General features: G+C 42.0%; 1 protein-coding gene across 1 annotated transcript in view; it reads left to right on the forward strand.

Annotated features, from left to right (window-relative positions):
• The first annotated feature begins 866 nt into the window (after positions 1–866).
• SYNPR (synaptoporin) overlaps positions 867–23,352 on the forward strand; it is a 303,960-nt gene continuing 281,474 nt past the window's right edge. The window contains exons 1-2 of the mRNA XM_055414241.2: positions 867–1,066; positions 1,193–1,258. Of these exons, the coding sequence (XP_055270216.1) occupies positions 1,049–1,066; positions 1,193–1,258 (84 nt within the window). The 5' untranslated portion in view covers positions 867–1,048. The remainder of the gene's footprint in view (positions 1,067–1,192; positions 1,259–23,352) is intronic.

Raw genomic sequence — 23,352 nt, forward strand, 5'->3', positions numbered from 1 at the left:
ACTCAATTGTTTTGCTGTTGTTATTATTGTTGGCAGGCTCAGCACACTAAGGGAGGAAGAGTGTATGAGGTGAGGTGGGGAGCACTCAGTTCTACTTATGATGGATTTGGGGAGCTTAATTTGAGGACTGTATTTTAGGCAGAGGAGCTCAGTTGAAACAGCATGAGTTTTACAGAAACTTGAATTCCAATCCCTGTTTAGCATCTCATGAGCTATGTTACCTTGTATAATTCATCCTGACGAAATCTATTTTCTACTTTTTTTCTTCTTTTTTTCTACTTCAAAATTACAGGCGTAGTAATTTGCTCCAGACCTGACACAGTGGCCACGGGATTACCTGCCCGGCATACTGCCCCATATTTTTACGATTCATGCATTTCCAGTCTCCCCGCCAGCCCTCTTCGCCTTGACCTGGGCCCCGCTTATCCCTGAGGGAATGGGCAGTGTTCACCCTGTTCTTACATCTCTCCCACCGCCTGGCACTGCTGGGCCCACGCGAAGAACATTCCATGAAGGCTCCGGGGCATGGCCAGGTCACACACCTCTTCACTTACGGTGTGGCTTGCCTGTTTCTTACCTGGAACCCAGGTCTTCAGGAGGGGGACCACCCTGCTGAGAGGGCCAGCCGGCTTTTTGCAAACCTACAGCCCCAAAGTTGCCCCGGAGCCTGAGTACAGGGCGCGCCCGCGGCGCCGCGACTCCAAGGTCGCGGCTTGGCCGCGCCCACCTTCGCGCCCTCGCCCCCGCAGCGGGCCAATCGCAGCGCCTCCCGGGCCGCGGGGCGGGCCCCCTCCCCGCCTCCGCCGCGCCCCGACCCGCCGGCACCGCCCACCCTCGCAGACCGTGCCCGCCGCGCCCGCACGCGCAGGCTCCCGGAGCCCAGCCTCTGCGAGCCCGCGCGGGGCGCTCAGCTCTCTGCCGACTCTCCCCGCGCCCTTTCCGAAAAGGGGCTTCGCCTGGCCCCGGGCCCTGGGGCCGAGGACGGCGGTGGCCCTCGAACTTCCTTTTCAAAGGCGCCGCTGGGTGAGAAGCCCGAGCGAGGCGAGCTATGGATCCCGTGAGCCAGGTAGGACTGACTGGGCAGCGCGGGTGATGCCGCGCGACCCCCGGGGGCTGGATGCCGTGTCCCCCAGCCCTCGCCTCATGCTCTCTCTCGCTCTTTCTCTCTCTGTCCCTCCTTCTTGGTCCACAGCTGGCCTCCGCAGGTACCTTCCGGGCGCTGAAAGAGCCCCTTGCCTTCCTGCGAGCCCTAGAATTGGTGAGTAGCGGGCTATGTGCGGGGAGGAGCCAGCAGGTGAGGAGGGGTCGGGTGGGGTGCTCTCGGCTCGGTTCTGCTCCAAGCCTGGGAGGCCAGCCGCTTCCTTCACTCCTCCCCACTCCTCAGGTGCCTTTCCAGGATGGCGGGGACAGGATGGAGGGATCCGGCTTGGAGGAGGGAGCGTGGACGAATTTTTGCAGGCGCTTAGACGAGGTGTCATCTCACAGGCGTGCAGGGGCCGAGGAGAGAAGCCTCCTGGGGAGACCGGGAGGAGAGCAGATGGAGGCGCTGCCGCTGGCCTCCGGCTGCTCACCTGCATTTTGCGGGGCTGAGGGCGTAAGAGGAGGGACCTGGGGCTGAGCGAAGGAGCAGAGAGGGCTTGGCCAAGCTGGGAAAGTTGGTGAGTGCGGCAGCAGCTCTCCGCCCCGCCTGGGATACTGGAAGCGCTGTGATCCACGCTCCAGCGTGAAATCTGAGAAGCTGAGAAGCTATGAAAGATAGTAGCGTCGAAAGCAGGACTTCTTCCTCCTGTCTCAGAGTTTCTCTACTCTTCTCGAGGGCTTTTCTGGTTTCTCCTAGAACCTCCCAGCCTTCTCTGGAGCTTTCTTCAGCGCCTGGGTTTTAGGAAGTTATATTACTCTCGTCTTTTGTCCCTTTAAAAAATAACTTGATAGTCCTAGAGCAGCTTATCTATTGGCAGAGGAGTAAGGCGCAGAAAAGCTACCCACGGGGCCACAGAGCTTTGCTAGTGTTGCCGGCTTGGATGATCGTTATTCAGAGTGAAATCTGCGGGTCACACATTCTCTCTTGCTAGGAGCTCTGAAAAGCAAGCGAGTCTATCTGAACAGAAAGTTCAAAGCCCGTCATGTAGCATTAATCACAGGCCCTATCACTGAGGAGCTAGGTAGTTATGTAAGAGCATGTTCTGTCCTCCCAGATCTTAGCTCCAAGGGCCAGTATCCAGGTTTGGCAACACAACAGAGTTGCGTGCTTACATGGTTGATCAGGGTGATCACATTTGCCTTGTTTAAACAAGGCAAATTGCCTGCATTAAAATGCATGAATCTGTCAACTGGACATGGCATCAGGACAGCGTTTGGAAGGCTTGAACTAGTGGTTCAAGGATGGCTTTTCTTAAACTGTTTTCTTCACAGCCAGGTTAAAGCATGCAGGACTCAGTCCAGGCAGCTTTCGGTTGACTTTCTCAGACTTCTGTCCCCACTCATTCATTTAGCCATTCAACAAACATTCTCTGCAGAGGAGTGGGTTTTTTGCTCAGTGTAAAGGTTGCATTGTCAAGCCATTGTCTCTCAAAACACAATTCAAAGCCCTGCCATCATTTCTGACACAATCTCTCATGGTTTCACACTGTCACTGTCACCCACCTGAAACATTAGTTTGTATTCCCTTTAGTCCTGTTACAGTGTTATTTCATGTGACTCCCCCACACACCCTCAGTGAGTATATTTCAAAGTGTGAATGGTTTGGTTTTCAATGCAAATTTCTGGAAATCAAAAACATTGGAAAGGTGGGTGCCCAGAAATCTGCATTTTTTAGCAAATTCCTAGGTTCTTCTGAGGCACATTAAAGTTAGACGACCACCACCCCAAGCTATACAAGGTCCCCACAAACTCCAAAACACCTGTTTCCTAATGCTCGTTATTTTCGTTCATACTGTATGGAGTCCCGTCACAGCCCAAGCCAAATACAAATGTTTGTTTTTCAACCTCAGCTTAAATACTATCTTCTCAGTGAAGATTTCTCTCATAATTGCTTCTTTCCCTCTCCTCTACCCCAAGCTGAATGATTCACCCCATTCTTTGGGCTTCCATTACATCTTATTCATTAATTTATTCATAAGAATTTATCATACTGTCTTATAGTTACCTTTTCTTGATGTGTGTATGAGAGATATATTAACTTATATTTTTTTTAATTGAAATATAGTTGATTTTCTCTCTTCTTAGCCTCTAATTCTTTATGGAAGAAGGAATGTTGCTTGTAAATCAATGATTAGCTCTCATTTGTGCTGCTGCTGCTGCTGCTGCTGCTGCTAAGTCACTTCAGTCGTGTCCGACTCTGTGTGACCCCATAGACGGCAGCCCACCAGGCTCCCCCGTCCCTGGGATTCTCCAGGCAAGAACACTGGAGTGGGAGAACCTAAATAAGGAACCAGTAAAACCTTGAAAGGGCTTCCCTGGTGGCTCAGAGGTTAAAGTGTCTGCCTCCAATGCGGAAGACCCGGGTTCGATCTGGGTCGGGAAGATCCCCTGGAGAAGGAAACGGTAACCCACTCCAGTATTCTTGCCTGGAGAATCCCATGGACGGAGAAGCCTGGTAGGCTACAGTCCACGGGGTCGCAAAGAGTCGGACACGACCGAGCGACGGAACGGAACGGAACGGAAAACCTTGAAAGGTCATATACGTTAGCTGATTGCCATCTTTTGAATGAGCTAAGGGTCACAAATGAGAGCAGGGAGATAGAAGGTGTGAGAAAGTGTATCAAGGTGGAGAAAGGAAAATATCTCTTCTGTGCATGCCGTGGCTGAAGAATCACTCTCAGGTCTTTGTTTCCTGTGGGAAATGGTGACAATGAGCCAGAGTTCTAGCTTTGGAAGAAAATTTGTTCTGTCTCAGTGTTCCCCACAGGTGCCTTTGTATGGGATAAGCAAAAATTGCAAATTGAGCATGACAGAGCACTAAAAACGTCCCTGTTTCTCCTGTTCTGTGAGGGAGCAGCCTCTCTGTGGGAGAAGCTAGTAGTCTTGAATGTATTTGAACAACAGTCCTTTCAGTTTTCAATATTTGTGCTGTAAAAGTAAAAGTGTATATAAAGATCGGTGTTCAAGCCTATTTAATGCAATGTCCTTTGTAGGGGAAAGAACAAAACAATTAGTAAATTTTTTAATAGGAAAATCATTAATATATGACTCATGCAAGCTGTGGAATATTATACTGCCATTGTAAAGGTGAGTTCAATTAATATGTGTTGACCTGGAGGTCAACATGTGCAATTGCGTTTGATAAAATTATTAAGTGCAGAAAAATGAGTTTCATTCTTATTATTTGATGAAATTGCTATATAGAAAAAAGTGGCTTTCAATTTTCCTTCTTTTAATCAACACATGGAAAATGTATTCACTCAGATTTCAGACTAATGGATAGCATGTCATTTTTTGTAAATATAAAAAAAGCAACATAACTTTGTGAATGTGTGTGTGTGTATGTGTAATTTGTATAACATTGATATTTTTTCCCCAAATGGTGTAATTTGAGGTTCAGTGAGGAGAGGAGAGTGTGAAGGAAAGCTGTGTTCTGCAGAAAGAATCATGGACATATCCCTTGTTCATAGTTGTGTACATGAGTAGCTTAAAAAATAATTCATATTTGAAATGACTTCCTATGGACTGACTGTGTGAAGCAATATTACTTCTAACGACATCTTCCACTTTGAGATTTATTGCCTTGGAGGGAAGCATGCACTTTATTGAAGTGCCCTTTGCTTAGAAAGGGTTCGTAGATATAGTAGATTTGAAGTTTAAAAACATAAAAGTCAAACCTTCAAGGAAGAAGCTTTAGCCAGTTTCAAAGACCTTGAGGCAAAACTTCCAAATCCTTAATCTCTACTTCAGTGAGGTCAAGGGCATTTTCAGTATCTTTTGGGTCAAAACCAAAACTCAGGACACAGCACTGACTCTGATGGTCTGTTTCATGTATTCTCCGATGATAAAAAAAAAAAATTTTTTAAAGGTCCAGAAAAATCTCTTAAACCATAATTTGAGGATAGTAAAAAATATTTTAATTGAATTTACCTTATTTCTCAGACTTACTAAGTTGATGTGAAATTCTGCCTTCCACTAATCACTCTTATTTTGCTACTTCAGTTCTTTGCCAGGAGAACTTTGGCCTGCATTTTTTCCTTTTAAAACATTTTTGTTAATGCATTCTTTCTTCTTTTTACCACTTGCAAGGTTTTGTATTTGCACCTGTAGATTTCTGTGTAATGGCAGGTGAGGGACCCCAGCAGTTCCAGGACTAGAATTGGTGCAGATGTAAGAGCATCCAAGGTACTTCAACTCCCTCCACATAATACTTGATGGCTGGCAGGTCCAGACTCCGCCCCTTTAGAGTTAACTGCTGGGTCAGCTTGTTTGATTCCTCTTAATTCTTAATCTTTCACGTCCACCCCCAATTTTGCTATATCATTTCTGCTGCAGCCCCTGGACTCCATATCTCCATTCTGCCTTCCCAAATCAGATCAGCTAATCGAGAGATGCAACATGTCTGATGTAAAAGGTATACAGTGCCTTGATTTAAATGGAAGGACCTGCTTTCCGAATCGTCATTCCTGAATCTAAATTCTGATCTGTTTTCCTAACATCGTACTGCTTTCTTGATATGAATAGCATTTCTGATCATGTTATTGATGATAGCACATTAAGCATGTTTATAACATGACTTAATGTAACATAGTTATCATTTTAAACTCTTGAGAAGGAACAGTAGCTACCTCTGTCATGCAGGTTTCATATGAGACACTGCATTCCACTGCTTCCCGTGCATCATCGTATTGAATCTGTATGGCTTATGTTCTCATTTCACCCTGAAGTTCAGGGAATGTTAATAACTCATCAAGGATAAAATAGTATGGAAAAAAAAATAGTAGGAAATGGCAAAGCCAAAATTTGAGCATTCTCATTCCAAACTGTATTCTCTTAAATGCTACACTGTTCTGCTTCCTTCCATGTGGCAGGCACCTGCCATAGCTTTTCCCTAATCCTCAAAGAAACATAAAAGGCAGATGCTATCCTATTTTGCAGTGTTTATCTCACCCACTCTGATATGTATTTAAAGCCTTTTCTGAAAATGCCACACAGTGTTTATATTTAGAGATGAGCTCAACAGACATCAATTGTCTTTGATATTGTTTTATTCTCTATTGTTTTTAATTAACCAAAGTAAAGTAGGTTCTAATTAAGAATTAGTATCTTTTCATTTAAAATACGTTGGAAAAGAGTTTGATTATAAAGCCAAGAATTTAATCTTATGGTCTTGTTTTCTTTTTTCTTAAAAAATACCTGTGCTTGAGTCAGATAGCTCTTTTTTTTTCCCTAAGCATAAACAAGATAGGAATTCTAACATGCAACTAACTTAAATTATGAGCAGTAATCTGCCATGAGGGTGTGATGTAATTGCAAAGCTACATTAACTTGGATTTAGTTATAACTTCTAGCCTCTCAATTAGTGACAAAAGTCATGTGTGCAGTTGGAATATGAATCAATAGATACACTTTTCATAAAAGATGTACCTCCCCAGTGGACTAGTGAATTCGTCACTTAATGTTTTTCTGAGTTCTGTGAAGACAATTGATATTTGGCCCCACAAATACAGAAAAAAAGATAAAATTGCTACTTATGGATTTGAATCCCTATTTTATACTTTCCCTAGCTTGATAACCTGGGGCAACTTTATTAGGCATCATTTTTCTCATCTATAAAATGAAACTGAGAATAGTTCTTACTTTAAAATGTTGCCATAAATGACTCAATTCACATAAACCACCTAGCACAGTGCTTGGGCTATCAGAAGTGCTCAATAAATGATATTAAGGTGGTGATGATGATATGGTAACTGAATGATTATGGGATTGATGGAAAGGAGGAAATAGAAATCCACCAGAAAGTAATTAAGAGCATTATGGCAGCCTCTTGCAAGTTAGAGTCTTGGCAAAATTTTGACGTAGAAAATCTATCATATACTTGAATGTGACTCTTTTGAGCCCCTCTCCCCTTATATCATGATGTCCAAGATTTTTCTTTTTACCAAAGCATAAGTGACTCTGTAGGGCATTGTTCTTTGGAATATTTGCATTCAAAGAATTTCCCAGAGAGGCCAAGTTTGAACCTAAAGGAACAGGTCTCACAGAAGAATTGTAGGAACTTAGTTCTCAGGAATGTTTTGGTGAGGTGTGGGGGGAAAGTTTTCCTGATCTTTCTGAAATCATAATCCATAGACATTGTTTATTCTTGAAAGAGTTACCTGTATCCAACTGGACTCTCCAAGATGTAGACACAGGTCCTTATAGTATCAACCATGGGCAATTACTAACCAGACCATAATACCCAGGTATACCTGGCCATTAGGCATCACCCAGATAAAAATAGCAGAAGAACCCTGCACTGATGCTCAACTGGAAACGTCACTTCTAGTTCTCTGTTCCCCAGGGGATCCACGTGTCTTCCTGATCCAGGTAAGAAAAAATAGTCTTATGGTAATAGAAAAAAACAGTGAAAAATCGCTAAGGAATTTATCTACAGAACCATGACTTTGCCTTGAGTCTTCTTTTTCTGCGGGCATGTCTTTGACTTTGGCTGCATGTGTGATTTTTTTCATTCATTCAGTTAGCTTCGCCATCCTTTGAAAACCTCACCTCCTTGCTAAATTTGGGGGAAAACACCCTTTGCCTGCCTTTTCACAGGTTTGGAAATTTTAAGGAAGAGCAAGCATGTAAAACACTTTGTAAACTAAAGGTCATCCAGAAGTAGACAATACTTGTGATCATGATGATGGCGGTGATAAAGGAGTGATCTTTTCCAGTCGGGTGACTCTGGATATCATGAGATACATGCGTGAAGGCTGAGGTATGGAGTGATCTCTGCTCCTCGAGGGGTTGAGCTCTTCCCTGCCACTCTGCATTCTTGAGCCTCTGCCGCAGTCTCTGTGTTCTCTCTGGAACCCACAAGAAAGAATGATGCTGCCTGTTGAAACTGATGCATCATCAGAAGTTGGAGAGATGCCACCGTCACCCACTTTAGCTCTTATACTAAAGCCTGTTTCTTGCTCTGTGCACATCTCACATTTATCAGATATTTGTAGGGCTGGCGATGGGCTCTTGCACCTGCCACTTTTGTACATGCCACTTCCTTTGCTTGGAACACACACAGTTTTCTCTGAACCCTTTTTAGCTGGCAAATTCCTCTTTTCAGGTGACAGTTTAGACATCACTTCTTTTGAGAGGGACTCTCTGAGTAGGGAAGTCCCTCTGGATGAAGTCAGCCTTCTGATGGCTACCAGAGCACACTCTTTAATGACTTATATTTTTTGTTTTTTACACATTTTTGCTCATCAACCAGACTAAAGTTTCTGTGAAAACAAGGATCTTGTTTGTCTTATTCGTAGTAGGTTTTAAAAATCTTTATACAGTGCTTGACACATGATAGGAATGCCTCCAACAGCATTTGTAAATCCCACCAAACACCCAGGCCGTAGATGCCTAGTAAGGCATTGGTTCAGGGTAAAGAATCTTCCTGCCAATGCAGAAAACGCAGGAGACACAGGTTCGATCCCTGGGTTGGAAAGATTCCCCTGGAGGAGGAAATGGCAACCCACTCCAGTATTCTTGCCTGAAAAAATATAATCTCATGGACAGAGGATCTCTGGTGGGCTACAGTCCGTGGGGTTGCAAAGAGTCAGACATGACTGAGTGACTAAGCACAAAGCACAATGAAGCCTTCGTTGAAGGACGTCAGGAGGGAAGAAGGGAGGAAGGAGAATAGAGAATGAAGAAATAAATCCCTGAGAACACGTTGGTGGGGTGTCAATTACCTTTCATGATCTCCTGATCTTAATTGTTTTTCCATGTTACCTTCTATTGATAGTGATTTCTCATTACCTCTAGATCTTGAACTTAAATGGTTTCCCCATTGAAAACAGTAGGGGTGTGTATAATTTCTTCTTAAGTCATGTCTTCTTATTTCCAGTTTAGGTTTCTTTCTACTATCGAATGTTGTCAGAACACAAAGCAAAATTTAAATGCCCACCACCATAATGACTTAGGATGCCCAGACCTTCTCAAGGACCTTTCCTCCTTTTCAAAAATGCTCCTAATCCCTGAGAAAATTTTTACTGATTTATGTATATTTTCTAACAAAATATTTGTTTGTTGATCCGTTGCATAATGAAATACAGGTTCAGCAATGTGTTGTTGAAACATACTTATAAGGGATTCTGTAGAATTCAGAAAGGATCCGGATATTTAGCAGCAGGATGAACCTTAAATTCTTTTGGTTGCCTGATAAATTAATTGAGTCAGATTCCATCCTGGATGTAGGAAGAGCAAATTGATTTTGTCTGCCCATTTGTGTGTGTGTGTGTGTGTGAGAGAGAGAGAGAGAGAGAGAGAAAGCTCCCATCCTTTGAAATTGTTACTCTGAAGGATTCGTATGCCAAATAAGAAGACATACCCCCAATGGCTTTAACAAGAAATGATCACATATCCATCTGGTCTGCCATGAGACTTCCTGGCTCTGCTTTCATGCCCTTAATTCACCTGATGGGTTTGCCTGCACCTGATAGACAGTTGGTGTTACCCACGAGATCTTTCCTGAAGCTGAGATCCAGAATAATTGAGAAGGCAGAATGGTTAGATTAGAGCAAAGAGTGATACCAGAAAATTACTAGGCACAGACCCATCTTCTGAGTGAAGACTGGAGATCTTGGGAGATGTTTAAGTTAGAAAAGAGAGTGGTTTGAGGAGTAGAGATTGTGACTATGATTGGGAATGTGTTGACTTTGAAGCCACACTTGCTTGGGTTCAACCGTAGACCTTGAGTGTGTTCAAGCGCAACTCAACCTTACTGAGTCTCAAGTTCCTCAGGGATCTTAACGTACCTAAAACATATGTTTACATATAAAAATAAATTCATTACTGAAACACCTTGGACATCCACTTTCTGTCCCTGACTCTCAACTTCTTGAATTGTAAAATGAGGATAACATCTAGAATACATCACTTGTGAAATAAGCTGAGCCAACATGTATAAAAGTTCCCATAAGAGGGCTCAATAAATATTAAATGGTCCCAAATCTAGAAAACGGAAGTTCAGGTATCTGGGGACTCTTTACTGTAGGAGCAGTGCCTGATGTGTTACCTTTAATTTTCATCTACACCTGCCATTTGAGGAAAGGCATACTTTCATTTTTCATAATCATTGACCAGACTGTGTATAAGAACTTTTGTCTTCAGAATCATATCACAGATTCTATTTATGAAGCAACTGAAAGCAAAACATGATTATATGTGTTTGAAATCTATTTTAGAAGACGTATGTTTCCTTGTTCAGAACAAAAAAACAAAACTAAGATTGTGTGAAATTGTAGCGTTGAACACTAGGTATTCTGGGAGAAAGACTGTTTATTAGCAAGAATGATAAATTTGAAATACAAATACTTATACTTTTATTATTACTTTAAATTGCTGGCTGCTTTTTGTTTTATTTTTAATGCCTGGGCTTATTTACTACATTTCCCTCATTTGATAACAGAAAGAATACTTAGATTTGAGTGTCAGCTATGATACTGACAGGCTATATAATTTTATGCATGTTACTTTAACCTCTCTGGGTCTTTCATATTTATATAACTAAATAATACTAATTAGCAGAAAGAATTATTGTGTTGATTAAATGAAATAACACTTGCAAAGAGTGATGGTGCATAGCAAGCACTCAATACATTTTTATTTCCTTTCCTTCTTTCCCCCAGAATATGTTTTACTGACAATGTAAAATTCTCAAGAATTTGAAATTCTGGAAAACTTCACGAGGGAGCCTTTTTGTTTCTCTAGATGTTCCTAGGTGCACACATTCTTTGTACCAAAGACGTGGAGAGCACATGCATGAGACAAATGTATTCTAATGGGAGAGTATGCTTTGGCACATGTGGTTGGAAAGGATCTCGAGAGTGATTAGACTGGATCACCAAGTCCTAGATCATTGTCCCAAACACACTGGAGCCCCAGGCTGTCTACAGGTTTTGGCCAGGTGACCATGAGTTTGTGAAGCTTTCCTGAAAGGAATAACGTGCTTCTTTATTTTAAAGAAAGACAAAGCCCCCATAAATATTGGGAGTTCACTAAATGGCTGTATGTTGTTAGGTGCCAGTCTGTCCTAAATCAGTGCTATGTAACTTATATATACAATTTCATTCAGATCTTGCAATGATCTTATTAGGTTAACTTGCCCCAAAATACAGAGCCGATAGGTAACTAAGACAGGATTTCAAGCCACATCAGTTTGACCTCCTGCCTCTTCCATGCCTTCTGTGACCCAATGATATTAAGTATATTTATATTGGGCACTGAATTTCTTTTGATGTTCTATTTACAACCATTTTTATGCATAAACTATTTGTTTAGTAATTTCAAATCATAAAAATATAAGCAAAAGTTAATAAATCAAAATTACTCAATATCCTTTTACTGAGAGACAACTAAGGTTAATATATCGAAAAATAATTTTTCAGACATTTTAATGTTAATGTACCTTTTTTTTCCCCCCGGGAGGGGGGGAGCAGTAAATGACGTGTTACATTGCTAGGACTGCCATTACTTAATACGATGAACTGGGTAGCTTTAACAACAGAAATTTATTGTCTCAGGGTTCCAGAGACCAGAGGTCTGAGATCAAGGTGTGAGCAGAGTTGTTTCCTCCTGAAGGCCATGCGGGAGAATCGGTTCTATACCTTTCTGCCAGATCCTGGTGGTTTGGCTGTCAATCTTTGGTGTTCCTTAACTTGTAGATGGTGTATCACCTGAAATTCTGCCTCTGTCTTCACAGGCTGTTCTCCCTGTGTGTGTGTCTGTGTCCAGACTTCTCTCTTTATGTGACACAAGTCATATTGGATTAGGGCCTGCCCAACGCCAGTGTGACTTCATCTTAACTACATCTGCAATGACCTTACTCCTAAATAAGGACACATTCTTAGGTACCAAAAGTAAGGATTTCAACATGTGACTCTCAGAGGCATACACTTCAACCCGTAACAAATGGGTTCTTAGGATAGGCAAGGCTTTGTTTTCTGCTTTGCCACTACATGAAATACCTTCCTCCAGTTTTGATGGCTGTGTACTATTATACAGTGAGCCTTTACTAGCAATTGTTTATCTAGTTTCTAATCTTAATAGTTTTAAAATGGCTATTATTTTTAAAACCTGCAAAGATTCCCTTTTTAAAGATAAATGTTGACTGTACCTCTATTATTATTTATTTCTAGATATAGAATTTCTGGTTCAAAAGGTTAGGCATTTTAGGTATTTGAAACAATTGCCTGATTGCCCTGTGGTGAGGTGATTCCATTGTGGGCATTGCCGGTTTTAAAGTTTTCCAATTTCATAGACGAAAATGTAATCTTGATTAAATTTTTACTTTAATTTTGCACTGAGATTGCATCTTTTTTCATAAGATGGTTTATGTTCTCATTTTCATTTGGAAACATTTTAATGGACAGAATGGATTTGTAAAGCAGTAGCTGAGACTGCCAAATTCATGAGGCTGTTCACGTGGACTTTTATATAAGCTGCTGCCTTCATCTTTCTAGGTCATTGTATTACTCCACTATTTGGAAATTATTAGATGGCTGTACTGTGACTTGGGTATAGAGGGAAATACTGAGCCTTCCTTTCTCTGAATCATTATATAAGAATAGATTTTATAACTTTTAGCATATCAAAGCTAACTTCGATGTTATGAATCCTTAATAATATAAATAATTTTATAATATAAAATTATCATCTAAGTTGCATTGATTTATAATATTAGCTTTATTTATCATAAGTAACTTATTATTATTTTACCTTAAATGATGCTCATAAACATTGGTCCATACCCGGCACCTTTTTCAAATGTGAAGGTCATGTATATGTATGTAGTGACTCTTGCATACAGATTTATACCATACATTCTTTGAGTTTGAGGCACTTGGAACTTTAATAATTCTTTTATGGGAAAGGCAGAGTGGATGGGTGTTTTTGCATCACCTGAGGGATCCTGGGGTATATCTGTCCTGTGGTTATAGAAAGCCCTATTGATAAATAAAATGAATTCAGCAGTCCCCAGATGCCAAGGGCATTTCCTGTATTTCCAGGATCACATTCCTGACCACACTTGCTATTAACAAAGATAACATTATGGTTGCACTCTGCCTCTGCCTCACATATGGCTATTTTGGGCCACCTTGCTGCTGCCGCTAAGTCGCTTCAGTCGTGTCCAACTCTGTGCAACCCCATAGACCTTAGCCCAGCACGCTCCCCCGTCCCTGGGAGTTTCCAGGCAAGAACACAGGAGTGGGTTGCCATTTCCTTCTCCAATGCATGAAAGTGAAAAGTGAAAGTGAAGTCGTTCAGTAGTGTCCGACTCTTAGCGACCCCATGGACTGCAGCCCACCAGGCTCCTCCGTCCATGGGATTTTCCAGGCATGAGCACTGGAGTGGGTTGCCATTGCCTTCTCCGTTGGACCACCTTGGCCCCTCGGAATTCAAATAACAGTTGTTAACCATTATTGTGTACTTGCTGAGCTCCAGGCCTTGTGTGAAATGCTTTCAATAAGCATGCCATTTAATTCTAGCAACTCTATTACAAGGCATGCATCATTGTTTCCCCTTCTTTAGGCAAGAAAACTGAAGATTAGAAAAACAAGTTTAAGTGTATATGGTTTCAGTGCATATAGTAATAACAACAGCTGGAATTTTGAACCCAGGTCTTCAGTGCTTCGAAAAGACCCAGTGTGCTTCTCCTAGCAATTATAGAGGGAGAAGGGTTCCCATTCTCCCCCAGAGACTAGGTCCCTGTGGGAAGAACTGTCCCAGCCAATGCCCTAAGTGAACCAACTGCAGGACAGGCCCAGCCATTCAGCCAGGCTGATGGTACCTACCAGGGCAAAATCTGCCAACGTGGTGGTTTGACCGAACTGTTAATACTCATTTGCCTCAGCTTGGTGGAGAATTCTGTTTGGGGGCAGCAGAGCAAAATTCTTGAGCTCTCTTTGCAGTTTAAAGGCAAGTATTTTTTTTTTAAGGTATTCTTTATAAATTCCCTTGACAAAATGATAAATGAAAGGGTGGTTTTGATTTGCTTTATCTTTTTTATTTGTAGATATCCGAACCACAGTGGCCTAGGTAAATGATGGAGAATACTCAGAAAGAACCAGGGACTGGTTGCTACCTGCCTTTTCAGTTTGTCAGGAACGTCTCCATCACCTTTTAACTGACCGCCACGTGGCTGTAAAAATGAAGCTCTTTGAGCTTGTAAACCTTGTGTTTTATTGCTTTGTTTTTGAGCAACACTCAATTTCCTCTCCCATCTTGGTTAGTCTGCCTTGAAAAGACCTGGGGAACATTCCCAAGGCCATCAGGCTGGTAAACATTGGGGCCAGAATGCAAAGCAGGTCTGCTGGGGGCCAGGTAGCTAATGTGTGAGGAAGCAGGAAGCAGGCTGCTGTAAGAGGCAACACTGGTGACCAGAGATGCTGACGTTTCTGCCTATGGAAGCCAGTTGTTACTGGGCAGAAGCGCAAGCCTAAAGTGTCTTCTTGTGTTCTTAAGAAGACAGCAATAAGGATTCTGGTGCCATGCTTGGGAGGTTTGAACGTTGGAACTGTCTTCTCTTTTTTAAACACCAGGAGGCCCAGCCTTTGGAGAATACACAAAGCATGGCTGACTTCTGGATGTAGCCTGCAGTCTCCAGCTTGTTCTCACTGAACCACAGAATCCTGGCACCCTGGAGGCTCTGTATCTATGCCTCCATGGACCTGGCCTAGTTCGTCTTGTGCAGAAAGTTCTCAGGAGCCATTTGATTGATGGATGAATGGGAACTTTGGTGTTCAGAAATTAACTCTTGCTTGATTTTTGAAATGATGAGATTAGTGAGTTTAAGGATTCCTTTTGCCATCTTTCAGAATGAAAATTTATTTTCACTAACTATCTAGGAAGCATGGAAATATAGGGACTATGTCTTGGACCAAAATCATAGTGGGAAGCCGTGGCACCTAGTAGTAGCATAGGGTAAGTTAGTAATACAGCTCTGGGTCCCAGACAAGCATTGAGAAGAACTGGATTTCTCAGTCAACCTGTGTAATCTCAATTCTGTTCATAACAAGTACCATTTGATTGTTTGTAGTTTGAGGAGTTATTGAATAAAGGATCCTAATGGGAGAGGATTCTGAAGACTTCTGTAGAGTAGGACTGCCCAACAGAGCATTCTGCAATAACGGAAATGTTCTATTCTTCACTGTCCAATGCAGCAGTCACTAGCCACAAGTGGCTATGGATCACTTGAAACTGAGCAACTGAATTTTCAATTTAATTTATCTGTAATTAATTTAAATTTAAAGAGCTAGTGGTTACCATATTGGACAGCCCATGTGCAGAGAATTGGTTCATCTATCGCTTTGCAAGGACAATGTGCTAAACTTCAGTAGAATACTTAATAGAAAGTGGCTACTATGTTGTGGAATATATTCACTGTGGCTCTGTTCTTTAAAACATTCTCTTTTTTTGGTCACAGCACATGGGAAGCACAGAGCCTTAACCATTTGGCTGCCAGGAAAGTCCTAAAAGATTCATTTTTGCATTTATTTTTTCAATATTTTTTCCACATTATACAGTCGACGGGAGTGAGTTTATAAGCCACCTTCTAAAAATTTATCAGACCCTGAAATTTTAGAACTTTATCAGTTCTTTAGGTTGTGCTTTTTATGCATTTCCAGATGTTTGTGAACTTTCTACATCAATGTTATAGATTGAAATAAAAAGATAAACTAATCATCTTTTCTGTTTGCCTCCTGATACGAAGCAAGATGATAGTTGTTAAAGTTTTTACTAATTTGTTAGCATGAGAATATCTCATAATAATAGTTACTGTTTTTTAATGAAGATATACATTTTATTTGGAAGCAGGCTTAAAGTGACATGGATTGCTCAGCATTATGTGATGCAGATAAATTAATTTCTTCGAGGTTTCATTATTAAGAAATGGTGTTGAGACATTTATTTATTCCAAGATTAGCAAGATAGTCTGGTAATGTTTTGACAATGGCCTGTTGAGCAGTATAATTAGCATTGTGATAATTGTGAAGTCACTCAATCGTGTCCGATTCTTTGTGACCCCATGGACTGTAGCCTATCAGGCTTCTCCATCTATGGGATTTTCCAGGGAAGAATACTGGAGTGGGTTGCCATTTCCTTCTCCGGAGACCTTCCCAACCCAGGGACTGAACCCGGTCTCCCGCATTGTAGGCAGATGCTTTACCGTCTCGGCCACCAGGGAAGTTGATATAATTAGAGTGTACCTTTAAGAGGAGTAAGAGCATGGTAATGAGATGCGGAGGGCAGCAGTGGTACACGCGTATCATGACTGTGGTGTCAGCCACACGCACACGACCTTGCAGTGAACAAGTCCACATGTCTCACACCCTTCACTCCACTGTGCCAGTCCCCCGTAGACAGTATGAAATTTTCTAGTCTGCCCAAGTGCACTAGTTTTACAGTGTTTTGTTTGGGTCCCCTTGACAGCAGCACCTAAGTTAAAGGTGGCTGGGAAGGGATGCCAGGGAGCAGGAATGAGGGACCAGGGAAGTGAAATTGAGATGGGAAATGAGTCATAACTAGTAACTCACATGGCTTCCTAAGCCAGCATCATGCGTGCATCCCAGAGCTACCTTGGGGACAAACGGGGGAAATGCTCATCTTTTGGCTCCCCCCGACTACTCAAGGGTGGCCTCATGGAAGTTAACTCCTGTCTTAATTTGAGTTCCCCAAAGCAAACTCTGAAGTAAGGGTGATACAGTTTATTTGGGAGTTAGTTCCCACGAACACCAGCAGGAGAATTGAAGAATGCGACAGGGAGTGGAAGGCAATAGAGAATACAGCGTTACCGCCATTGGCAACTGCAGGTCAGTCCCACTGTCAGATGCTGGAGACCAGTGTAAAACACTAATTGGCTGTAACTGTTACTTCTGAAGAGGCTAGAACACATTGTTTAGAGATGGGCATGTGGATACCTCCAACAGAACTGTTACTAGAGAAGAGAGTGGGTCTTGCTGCTGCTGCTGCTAAGTAACTTCAGTCATGTCTGACTCTGTGTGACCCCCTAGACGGAAGCCCACCAGGCTCCCCAGTCCCTGGGATTCTCCGGGCAAGAACACTGGAGTGGGTTGCCATTTCCTTCTCCAATGTGTGAAAGTGAGAAGTGAAAGTGAAGTCGCTCAGTCGTGTCCGACCCTTAGCGACCCCACGGACTGCAGCCTACCAGGCTGCTCCATCCATGGGATTTTCTAGGCAAGAGTACTGGAGTGGCTTGCCATTGGGGAGTTACCAATTTCTGACATAGATACTCAACAGATATTTTTCCAACAGTTTCTGAATCCTCTACTTTACTTTGGCTAAGTTTATATATATATGAACTTCCCAGGTGGCACAGTGGTAAAGAATCTGCCTGCCAATGCAGGAGACGCAAGAGAGGGGAGTTCAATCCCTGGATCAGGAAGATCCCCAGGAATTGGAAATGGCAACCCACTCCAGTATTCTTGCCTGGAAAATTCCATAGACAGAGGAGCCTGGTGGGCTACAGTTTGTGGGGCCGCAAAGAGTTGGACACGACTGAGGACTGAGCGCACGCACACATGCAATCTATTCTGATCCTTATCAGAGATCATTAAGCAGAAATCATTTGATTGCAAAGAATAGGAACCCATTCAGAGTGACTTAGGAAAAAAACATGGGATATATTGGAAGGAATCAGGGTTATCAAAAGGCAAGATTCGTCAGTCTTCATGAACGAGGAGAGAAAAGAGAATGCTGGGAGGTGGAAAATCCAAGAAGAGTTTTTCTCCCTGTTTTGCTACATCCTTGTTTCGTCTGCTTTATGTGTCTCTGTGTGTGCTGGCTTCTCTTCTCTGACTTTTACCATCAGTATCTTGCTCTGCTTTTTGTATTCAAGGAAGACAGTGTCTGTCCCCAGCCTGATTGCAGCCACACAGTGCAAGCATCCAACACTATTGCTCTTGCACAGACTCTCCAAAGATGGAGAACAGCTGACTCAGCCTCATTTGTGGCATGGTTCAGCTAGGGTCCCATCACCGGATCTGGGGAGGGGAGTAGGACCATGTAGCATACAGTGGTTGGTGAGTGTTGGAGGGAGGGAGATTCTCCTAGAAGGGGCAATGAGCAGGGAGAAAAGGGTTGCTATCTCTACTTCACTGAGTGACTTTTTTCAAGTATGAGAAAATGCAACATTTTTAAGAAAGCAGCATCCCAAGGCAGTAGGTAATCAGTGCTGAATCACAGGCTCCCAGGAGAATGGTGGAAGTAGTTTCACAATAATTGAGAAATAAGCACAAATCAGGTGTCTCTGTGGGTGGTGACTGCCACTTAGATGTTGGGGGACACTCCTCTTCAGACCATCTCCTGTGTAGCAGGAAGAGCCCCTTCCATGTATGAATTCATTAATCATTAGAGGTGCTTGGTATTAAAATTAGCAGCAAATGATGAGTGTCCTTGATTGCAGAATTGGGATATGTTTTTTACTTGTGGTGCTCAAGAGTGACTGGGATATATTTTTGATAACTGTTCCAAGTTTCCCTGCCAGTTTCAGAAGAACTGTTCACAAAAGAGCTGGTTAGGATACAGAAATGGAGTGTGGAAGAAGGAGGGGATATGACTCACCTTCAAGTGATGCCTTGCAAATTGTACTTTGGCAAAAAAACATTTTATAAAATGTGTTGCCTAGAATGCTGCTTTAAAATGCTACTTGTGTTCTGAGTGTGGAATCCAGAAGGTACATTGCATCTCTCCCTCCCTCCCTCTTCATCCATCCACCCATCCATCTTCATTCTAAGGTAAGGTCGGGTGAATCTGCTGACTCAGATATCTTGGTTTAAAACATTTTAAAAAATGGCGTGGTGTTGGTATTCGTGAGCTTGGTACCAGCCTTCAAGTATGCTTTAAGGATAAAATAACTACACCAGTCTCCTCCCCAAATCCCTTTACCATGCTGTGCATGGCCTTCCTCCCACAGCTGTCGTGAATGTTGATTGCTAAGTCATAGCTGTCCCTTATGGAGAAAATTGCCTTTGGCTCAATGAAAGCCACCAAAACTAGAAACTTATTCTCTGTACCAGGGGAAACTTACCGCTGGTAATAGTCTAATACTGAGGTGCACAAAAGACTGGGCCCCTTGCCTCAGGGTGGGCCCGTGTCTGGCACAGTTTACACTTGAGAGTGCCTGGCAGGGTCAGACCGAAGCTGCCCTCTAGCTGACTCCACATCCTTGAGTAGCCCCTTCATCCGCTCTCTGCTGTCTCCTCTTCCACTTTCTGCTGTTTCCTGGAGAGCACTGCCCCAGTAAATCAAGAGCACTGAGACTCTGCCTCTATGGAACCTGTTCAAAGATGGGGATGTTAACTGTGGTTGAACACTGTTTTCTTTTTTTTGAAAAGCATATTGGCAAAGGAAGCTGTGGAGAATTGGAAATAGTTCTATTCAATGAAGTGAAATATGACTTAGTGAGAGGAGAACCAGATTGGAAAATCCAGCCTTGAATCTCTGTTCCCTCACGTGACCTTAAACAAGTCAATTTCTGAGACTCCATTCCCTCATTGGAAAGGCAGGAGTGTATACTGATTTTTCCTTCATTATCTCTGATGAATCTGTTGTTTTGCAGACATAGCCTTGTTTTTCAGTAGTGTTACTGTGACAAGTTGGAGAAATAAATCTGGACATTTAGATAATGTTTTGAATGACCTTTAGATATGAAATGTGTTTATTTTATTAGCACAGTACCTAATGTACAATGGGGCCCTCTAAGTGGTATGAATTTTCAGCAATTACTTTTAAATATTTATACTTAAAAAGGCATACATTTGTAACTATTGGTTAACTTAAAAGAGAGCTCAAGCCATAGAACAAAATCTAGAAAAGATTTCATTACAATGATTTAGCTTTTTTTTTTTTTTTTAATTGTACTCGTAGGAAGAAGTGGGTAGAGGGCATGGTTTAACCATCTCATATTGAGTTTGATGAATATACCAACATTGACTATTTTGATAAATTTGTCTTCTGTATATATCAACAATTAAAATTTCCAACAGTGTTTCTTCAGCAAAGTAAGTGACTTTCTGTCCTGAGGCTGTGGTATGAATCTTTTGGAAATAACATATTGTAATTTATACAATCCTTCTAAGTTTACTGCCGTAGGCTTATGTTTAAATACATATGATTTGTGGAAGAGAGTTGAACTATTTTAGAAAATTCTCCATAGAAGCTTAGCAGTAACCAGCAGATGGATGCTTTTGTCATGAGTTTGTGTAACTTTTTGATGCCTCTGGATTTTGTCGAGTTCTCGTCTTGTCTTCCCAGCAGCAGCTCACCTGGGTTCTGTCTAGTGAATTAATTTCACTCTAATATAGAATGTTACCATAAGGTTCCCTGAAATATGTGCGCCATGAGGATAAACCTGTCTGTGAACTTCACCTCTACAATTCTGTTAACTAGAGCTGGGCCTGCTTCATGGTAGACACCCAGTTATTTCCTAAATGAATGGATGTATGAATAAGTGAACTAGTCATTTTCCCACCTGGAACACTCTTGCTCTCAGCATCCCTTGTTTCATCATGTTCTCCCCTGTTGAAATTTTACGCACCTGTATAGAACCATCTCAAATTCTCAGGTGGTTTCTTTTATTTATTTGAAGTTTCACGAAAGAAATGTCTTCCCTGTTTTGGGAGGCTTGTGGTTTCCCTGTCTGCCCTAATGAGTTAGGTTGGTGTTTCCCATCATAAACTAGGCTTTGTATTCATAGCAGAAATCTCTTCCTATTATTATTCAAATATAGTGAACATGATGTCCAAAGCCATAGGACTGTAAGTTATTGGGACAGAATTAAGATTTATGGGTCTGACCCCAAGTTTATTATGCAATCCTGTGCACCACTTTATTTCAGTAGCCTTGGGCTTATCTAGACATATAGTACATTTTTCAGTAAAAGATGACTTTTTATCAAAAACTTTAATGTATTGGTTTTCATTATTGAAATAAAGCGTCAATAATATTCAGCAGCCACTTTGAATAAATGTGCATAATTTATCCTATTCCTTTAAACATCAGTCAGTCAGTTCAGTCGCTCAGTCGTGTCCGACTCTCTGTGACCCCATGAATCACAGCACGCCAGGCCTCCCTGTCCATCACCAACTCTCGGAGTTCACTCACACTCATGTCCACAGAGTCGGTGATGCCATCCAGCCATCTCATTCTCCGTCGTCCCCTTCTCCTCCTGCCCCCAATCCTTCCCAGCATCAGAGTCTTTTCCAGTGAGTCAACTCGTCGCATGAGGTGCCCAAAGTATTGCAGTTTCAGCTTTAGCATAAGTCCTTCCAATGAACACCCAGGATTGATCTCCTCTAGAATGGACTGATTGGATCTCCTTGCAGTATAAGGGGCTCTCAAGAGTCTTCTCCAACACCACAGTTCAAAAGCATCAATTCTTCGGCGATCAGCTTTCTTCACAGTCCAACTCTCACATCCATACATGACCACGGGAAAAACCATAGCCTTGACTAGACGGACCTTGGTTGGCAAAGTAATGTCTCTGCTTTTTAATATACTATCAAGGTTGGTCATAACTTTCCTTCCAAGAAGTAAGTGTCTTTTAATTTCATGGCTGCAATCAGCATCATATTTTTATCTAAATGTGAATGTAACAGATAGTCATCATCCTAAACTTAGAAATTAACAGTGACTACAATAAAGAATTCACTTTCAAAAATGTATATTTTTCAGAAGTGAAGATCATCAAGTATAAAGGGCTGAAAAATCTTCATATAGTAATACTGGGTTTATGGAGAAGGAAATGGCAACCCACTCCAGTGTTCTTGCCTGGAAAATTCCATGGACAGAGGAGTCTGGTGGACTACAGTCCATGGTGTTGCAAAGAGTCAGACATGACTGAGCAACTAAGTAACAATTCAGATTAAGGTGATTTCAAAAATAGAATCTGTGGCTGATTCATATTGATCTATGGAAAAAATATATAAAAGAAATACAGGCTTTGGAAATATTTTACCCTGTAATTCTGAACTCAGAAAAAAAAAATCTGAGAGTAAAATATTCTGTGTGACCTTATAAACATCACTGCCATTTCAACCCAATTTCTGCATCTCCACCTGCCGTGTCTCAACCAACACTCAAGGCCCAGTTCAGCTGCCATGTCTCCATCCCAGATAACTTTTCAAATTACCCTCTTTTACCCTAAGTGCCTTTAGATTCTCAAAACATTTCCTTTTACAGCATCTTATGAAAGTAACATTTGTACCTTCTTTATCCTTTGTAAATTCCTGGAGGCAAGAACTGCTGTCTTACTGATCTCATAATTGAATGTCAGGCTTCTTGATTTGAAGTGTGGATTCAAGAACAGGTGCCAGCTTACTGCAGCCCTGAGGAGCAAACCTTTGGGGCAGAGAAGAAAGCATCTTTTGTTAGTGAGGTTTCTCAATATGCTCCCTGTCAGTATGTTTGAATGTAAAGCAATCCTGACTTCCTTACTCTGCAAACAGTAAATAGGCTGCTGTTATGAATAGGATGCTGCACCAAAGGCAGGTGACTTCTTTCCTCACACCTGATGATTCCTTGCGGGCAGAGCGGACTGACATTTTCCTGGGGACTCATACCCAGCCTCTGTCTATCAGATTTAGCAATGATGAAAAACAATATAAAATTAATTTGCAGTTGTCCCCTTAAAATTTGCCGAGGAGTTAATTAAAATGATAAAGATCAAAGTAGCAGGGAACTCAATACGCTTGATTATGACTTCAAAATGCAAAGAAATCCATCAACGCTCTCTCCCTCATCCTTGAAAAGGATTAGGTTCTCTCTGCCCAACTTCAGATGGATTCCATACAAAAGGAAGACTGCACTTAGGGGACAGGTAATTTTAGTCAGACTTGACGTCAACTCTTGACTTGAGAAAGGCAGATTCATTCAGTTGATCTGGGGAAAGCGGGGAGGCTTTTCTTTTCAAATGTCTTCGTTTTTATTGTGCTTGTTCTCCTGAAGCATAAAATGCACACTCTCCATGGTGAAGGCAGAATAGCTCGAGGACATTCCTAGGCAATAATAATAATAATTGTCATGGTGTTGAATACTTAGTCTGGCTAGGACCTGTACTAAGCGAGAGTGTCTATTTTGGGTGAGGTTTCTCATGATGATCCCTTTGTGAATTTAAAGTTGTCTTGTGCTTTATCCATTGTCGTCTGCTTTATGCAACTG

The sequence above is a fragment of the Moschus berezovskii genome, chromosome 24, assembly GCF_049115385.1.
Source record: "Moschus berezovskii isolate FMDL1 chromosome 24, NW_MosBer_1.0, whole genome shotgun sequence".
NCBI classification, from domain to species: Eukaryota; Metazoa; Chordata; class Mammalia; order Artiodactyla; family Moschidae; genus Moschus; species Moschus berezovskii.